Consider the following 6,808-nt stretch of genomic DNA (forward strand, 5'->3'; position numbering starts at 1 on the left):
AAACTAGTACAGTAGCTTTCCAGATGACGTTTGTACTCTAAACACGAGAGTGTGCCGTCTCGCACTTGCTTCCCTCCAGCCTGGTCTCCCACCCTTCACCTTGAGCCAGTGCACACTGTGCAATCTTTTAGCACCACAGAGGCTTTGCACAGGCAGGTGTTTAGCTTGAAATGACTGCCCCCTGGTTCCTTATCATAATGCCTCCATATTCTTCAAAGTGTTCAAGTAACCCCTCTGAGAATACATATAATTTGCATTATGTGTTCTGTAAATAGCAAACACAGTCACTACTGTAGGCCGCAAGGAGAGATTAAAAAGCAGCCCATTCGACTTTTCCACACCTTCTTCCTGCACCGCCCTAAGTACTTCTACATGTAGTTTTTGCAAGAATATAACTGTCCTTCTCTGTCCGAAGGACTTAATTTTAAAAAGAAGTAACTCTTCTTAAGCATCAGCTATGTGCTTCTAGTATTAAGCATCTACTATGCTAAGCATTGTCCATAAGGTTGACTGGATGAACAGAAGAGGGCTGTTCAACATGAATATCTGAAATCCAATTGAAGGAATTGAATAATAACTGGATTGAAAAATGTAAAAAAGATGATCCAGCAGATATGATTAAGAATGACGAGTTACATGCAAGTGATCTCCCCAGAGTCTCCATTTGGCAATGGTGGAGAACTCTGCAAAATTACTTGACTCCTCTGTGCTTAGCATTTCTCAGCAGTGTCCTGCAGCTGTTGTGAAGATCAGCTGTCGTCTTCTAGGTGACATGTTTAGTGCAGAATCAGACATACAATTACAACCAAGTAAGTGTTGGTGGTGGTTATTTTTATCAGATTGCAATTTCTGCATGCGAGACTGGAAGCTTGTGTAGCTCATCAGATGATTTTGAGAAGGAATCTGTCAGAGAAAAAATGATCTTGACAACTTGTCCAAGGTGTTCAAAACATGGCCAGGGGAAATCAGAGTGTTGTGCCAATTTTTGCCAAGTAATCTGACATCATTAAATGTCTCTTGACTACATCAATCTGTTCCAGATGATACTGAGAACAACTGACAGATAAGTTACATATGTGATCAAGATTATACATTTTCATCCTGAGAAACATTTCTGTCCTCACTTTCCTACTGATGATCTCATTTTTCATTTGATTTTTTTAGTGTCCAGTTTATTTTGACTTTTAAATTACTAAGCACTTATGTCAGCGTTTTCTTTTACTGTATGCTTAGTTCTGAGTAGAGGATTTTTTAAAACCTTAATATTATCCCTTGTTGGCAGCATCTCTGACAGATTTTTCTCTATGATACACTTAATGTAATACATTTGTCATCTAATAAAAAGGAGAAAAGGAACCGGTATTAAAATCCAGAACTTCTGACACATCAGTCATGGAGTTAAAACATGTACCAGGCACTGTACTAAGCTATCTATATAATGATGAACAAAAATGGTTCTTTAATTATTTGAGCTTAGGTTCAGCAGTAGAGTAAGATATAAAACAGCAAGTAAACACATAAATTCAAACTTTAGTAAGCTCAACTGCCTATGTTGTAAGGTAATAATAATAAGCTTCTCTTCTAGAGGGTTAACAACCTAAGTTTGCACACAAAAATTAGAGAAAAGGAAGGGCTGCAAGGTCAGCCAACATTTTGGCCCTAGTCTTTCAAGGTCAGTGAGGACTCAGGACATAGAAGAACCTGTACTGGAACATCATGTAACTCAGATGTGTCCCAAATTTTCTGATCAAGGAGATTATGGGGCCAAAGAGGAGAGTGACTGATGATGTAGAGTGTGCCTAAGAAGAGTCACATGGACAGAAAACATTCTCTCAGGCTTTCACAGAGAGCACATTGGCCAAGCAATGGCCATGACTCATCCACATGGCTGACACTGACAAAGGATCTACAAGCTGCTGTACAGGCTTCAGGGTAAATCCTGAGGGGACTTGACTGAATTTGTGAGATACAAAAGTCACATTTCTTGTTATACAGGTCTTGCTTTATCTTAGTCTTAACCATGCAAAAGAAGAGTATAAAAACAAGGTATAAAAAGTAAAGCCATATTAATATGCTGAGCTGTAAAAGGCTCAAGTCAACAGCTTCTGATATTGCCAGTCCTATGGATAACCCACTACTGTTATGGACTACTGGACTATATTGGAATATTTTGCTGAATTCATGCACCCCCAATATTTAAATGACAATGGAATACCCATCTCTGACAAAACTAAAGAAAAAAGGGATAAAATGAAGGACCATTTTGTACATGTATATTCAAAATAGTTAAGATAGATACACAGCTACTTTCTCTTAATTTAATAAATAGAAAGAGTTGTACTAATAGTATTTGTAGACAGACTATCATGTCTGCATCTTGTACTATGAATAACCACTAAGAAGACAACAATATGCAATGTATTATTTTTTTAAATACAATATATTTTATTTCCATTGGCAAGACAGCAATGCATAAAATATTATGGTATCTGCCAAATAAGCTTGATGCATTTTTTTCCTTTTGTTCCTCCCTTTACTTTATTTTTTAATTAATTTTATTGAGATATCAATGAGACAGTTTCAAAACCGATTAATAGGACAGTTTCAATAATTAATACAATTCATATTGTTATCTTCTTAATGGTTATTCATAGTACAAGATACAGACATGATACCCTGTCCAAATACTTTTAGTACAGTTCTTTCTATTCATTGAATTAAGCGAAAGTAGCTGTATATCTATCCTATTTTGTATAATGTATTAATTGTTGAAACTGTGTTGGTAACTGGTTTTGAAACTGTCTCATTGCTATTTGTTTCTCAATAAAATTATTTAAAAAAAATCTTTGCTAAGTGCCATGAAGACTTCAGAACTTTCTAGTATAAACATGAACTGAAGTGTAACAAAGATATTTCCATAACAAAAGCATCAAATCTTCAAAATATTAAATAATTGACTGTTCCTTATTCACAGAGAAGTTTTATGATAAGATTGACTGAACTCATAACTGGATGGGAGATGCTTTCTCTGACTAAAGGGTTCTCTTTTTAAAATGTGTTCTTCCTAAGGAGAAATGGATATGTCTACTACAATGTAATGTTTTTGTGACTAAATCAAGAGAAAAAAATATTTTCATATTAGAATCCCAATTCCTCAATAAAGTATTTTGCAAATACAAGGCCAAATTGGATTATAGTGATGGTATTAAGCTTTTTATTTCACTTATTTTTTATTTTAAAGAGAAAAAACAGTAAAAATGATACAGAATTTTACAACAAGGTGACAAGAAATTAACAAGGGTTATGATATGAGTTTTAACAACTTACACTATATTAGGAATGAGATCCATATTCTTAATTATTTTAGCACCCCTCCTTTGTGATGAGTGAAAACTCATTCTAAAAGAAGTGGGTTATCTTGTGTAACATTTGAAAATATTTGCTGGTTACAAAAACTCAAGCAAAGGACATTGTAAGAAAGATTTTGCGAACTCTACACCACAATCATAGCTGCAATCTTTTACTCATTAATTCTTCTGAAGATTAGGACGACACTGCCAGGTAAATACCTGACATCAGGTATGAATTCTAATAACAGTTCCTTAATATTTTTACTACAGGATTACAAATGACCTATTTGAAAGGATCCTTATAAAATGTGTGCTCTCTTCCTTAGTAATAAGAGACAGTATTGCAAACCTCTAGAGCCTAATAATTGGTTAGCCTCTCTCAAATAACCTACTTATTTTTTTGACCATAAATACTGAGTAATCAATGACGCATCCTGATGAAAGCTTTCTAGTTCATATAATGGATAGATACGTACTTACCTATGCTTTTTGTAGAATGTATTTTTAAAAAAATTTATCCTGGAAAGTGATATAACCTCTCTTCATAATCCATTTTCTTGGTTTTTGTCATTGTCAAATTTGTTTTTAGCACAATGGATTTTAAAGGCAAAATATAAGCAATAAAGCCAATGCACCCAAATAGTAGTAAATAGGTGAGTCTGAGTAAAGGATACAAAAATGTTACCTACACTATTCATGAAAGTTTTTGTTGCTTTCCTTTTTCAAAATAAAAATTTTGGGTAGGGAGATCTTGTCCTCAATGAACTTCATGAAAAATACTCTGAGAATTTCATGAAAGAAATCCCAACAGTTAATAGTTTCCAAAAAGATAATATACCTCGGAAACAGAAATAGTGATGATTTCACCCGGCAACTGGAAATGCAAGCCTCTAACTATCAACAAATCAATCTAATAATGTTCAGAACATGAGTGACAACTCATTGTGAGCATCACAGAAGGTCCTCTTGGGGAAGCAATGGCCACAAGAGGCCTCACTGTGGCTCCACAGCCATTCAGGGACCCAATGCCTTGAGTGTGGGAGCCTTAGTTCTGTTTCCAGCAGGATACTTGAGAGCTTTATGCATATGAACTCCAAGAAGCAAACTGATAGAAAGAAAACTCTCCAATGTGCTCTGAAGCAACCTTGTTGAGGGTTCACTCAGGTTCATAGGTGGAAGCCATGGGAAAGTAAGAATCTGTCATCTATCTGTACTACACAGTGAGTTTACCCCTCCCCCAGCCACTTCCTTTGGTTTTACTATTATTTAAAGCCTATCCTTGTAACCAAAGATCATTTATTAATTCATATAGTCAACTAACTACTTTCACTCTCTGTTTATGTGTAAGTCACCAAGTAGGCCCTGCTCTATAAAGCTAGGAAGATAAAGTTTATGGCCCTCTGGTGCTTGGACAGCCCTCAAAGGAAAGTGCAGAGATTTTTCAGCCCTGATTATACATTAAAGTCAACTAGGAAACTTCAAGAAAGATGGATGCTTGGGAACTGACTAAGTCACATTCTGATTTAATAGGTATGGGGTGGGAGAGCTATAATTTTAAAAAGCTTCTTAGGTAAACCTGGTGAGTGGCTAGTAATAGGACCCATTGAAATAGGTGCAAGCAGATTCAATTCAGTTCCTTTATTGGCACAAATACTACTCGAGCCCAGTGACACCCTCAATCATTACAACTACAAGGTTTAGATACAATTTGGAGATTGGTGATCAAGATAAAATGAGACCAATAGTATGGACCCTAACTTAATGTGACTCATCAGTCCCTTATACGGAAGGGAAATTTGGACACAGATGCACATAAAAGTAAGAAGATATGAAGAGACACAGGGAGAATGTAGCCATTTACAAATGGAGTATCCTGGAGTGGCTTATCCTCACAGTCCTTAGAAGCCACCAACTCTACCAATAACTTGATGTCAGACTTCCAAACTGCAGAACAATTGGACCACAAGTTTCTATTGTTTTAGCCATCCAATTTGTGGTGTGGTTACATTAACCTCCCAAAGAAATACACTGTTCTTTAATGTCATAATATTTATCATAATTTATTATTAAATGAACATTCATTTATTTAGTGTTTCCCTCTTTCACCAGAAATGCAGCATCTTTTTTTTTTTCTTTGTACTGGGAATCAAACTCAAAACCTTGTGCTTGCCAGGCAGGCACTGTGCTGCTGAGCTATTTTCCCAGCCCTCACCAAATGATAATCTTCAAAATGACAGTAACTGGGTCTGTTCTTATTAATTTATTTGCCATTATCACCTACTACTGCATATAGTACTCCCAGAGAGGCCAAGAACTCACCAAAAGTGGAAAGAAAAAGATTCTATCAAAAGCCAGCATTGAGTGGTCTAGAACAGGTCAGGGTAACTGCAGACCTCAACTCGATCAGGCCTATGTTTTGTTTTCATATGACATGTGTGTTAAGAATGGCTGTCACATTTTTAAATGGTTATTTTAAAAAGAAAAATGCTTCATGACATTAGAACATAATGGTAAACTTAAGCTTTACAGTTTATAAGTAAAGTTTCATTGCAACACAGTCATACTCTTCCATATTGCCTACAGATGCGTTCATTCCACAAAGCAGTGTTCTATAGCTGTGACAGAGACCACATGGCCTGAAATATTTATTATCTGGCCATTTATAGAAAAAGAAGTGTGCTCAACACTGGCCTAAAATGTGCTCTCCAAGACTTGCAGACCACCCAGGGGTGTACAAGTGGGAGGGGACATGGTGCTGTAGGACACGTCCCACAGCACCCACATTTGCTGTGTGGCATATCATCAGAATATAAACTCTCTAGCACATTCACTTGTCTCAGCTCAAAGATAGGAATAGGAATAAGCCACTGAGTACTCTTCTCCCTCAGGGCACACAGCTCTGGCTCTATCAGTAAGACACGTATACAACAAAGATTTGTGAATTTAATTTTTCCAATATGCATGGAATTTTTATTGAATGCATGTGTTTTGATAAATGAAAGAGTTCAAACATAAATGCAATAGGTGATGAGCACTAAAGACACTCAGCCACATTTGCCTATCCAAAGTTAACATCACAGTACCTCAAAAGCCCATTTTTATGTATGATCTACATAGTAAATAGGGGTGACTTCAATCATGTTCACACAAAGCAGCTCCATTTACCTTTGATGGAGGAACAAACTGAACACATTCCAGCCATACGGTTAAAAAGAATTTTCCACATATTGCACAGTTTTTTCCCCCAGAGATTATGCTCCTGACCTCTGGATAGTGTTCTATGGCATTCATTAGAAAAGGATTCTCCTCAGCTAGCTGATTCAGGACAAATCTTGATGTTATTTCCTATATTAAAAAAGAATATTGTTCCTAAAACTATTTTCATATTCTTACATTATATTGATTTTTAATTTTATTCATACAAATTTTTATCTTCTTCCTTACTCTGTTATTATTCA

General features: G+C 36.0%; 1 protein-coding gene across 2 annotated transcripts in view; it reads right to left on the reverse strand.

Moving 5' to 3' along the window:
• Positions 1 to 6,808, reverse strand: part of Lrrc69 (leucine rich repeat containing 69) — a 119,477-nt gene that overhangs the window by 10,852 nt on the left and 101,817 nt on the right. For both annotated transcript variants that reach the window (XM_023701382.1, XM_004641317.2), the window contains one exon: positions 6,516 to 6,695. In XM_023701382.1, coding sequence (XP_023557150.1) covers positions 6,516 to 6,695 — 180 coding nt within the window. The remainder of the gene's footprint in view (positions 1 to 6,515; positions 6,696 to 6,808) is intronic.

The sequence above is a fragment of the Octodon degus genome, unplaced genomic scaffold (assembly GCF_000260255.1).
Source record: "Octodon degus isolate 3935 unplaced genomic scaffold, OctDeg1.0 scaffold00134, whole genome shotgun sequence".
Lineage (NCBI taxonomy): Eukaryota > Metazoa > Chordata > Mammalia > Rodentia > Octodontidae > Octodon > Octodon degus.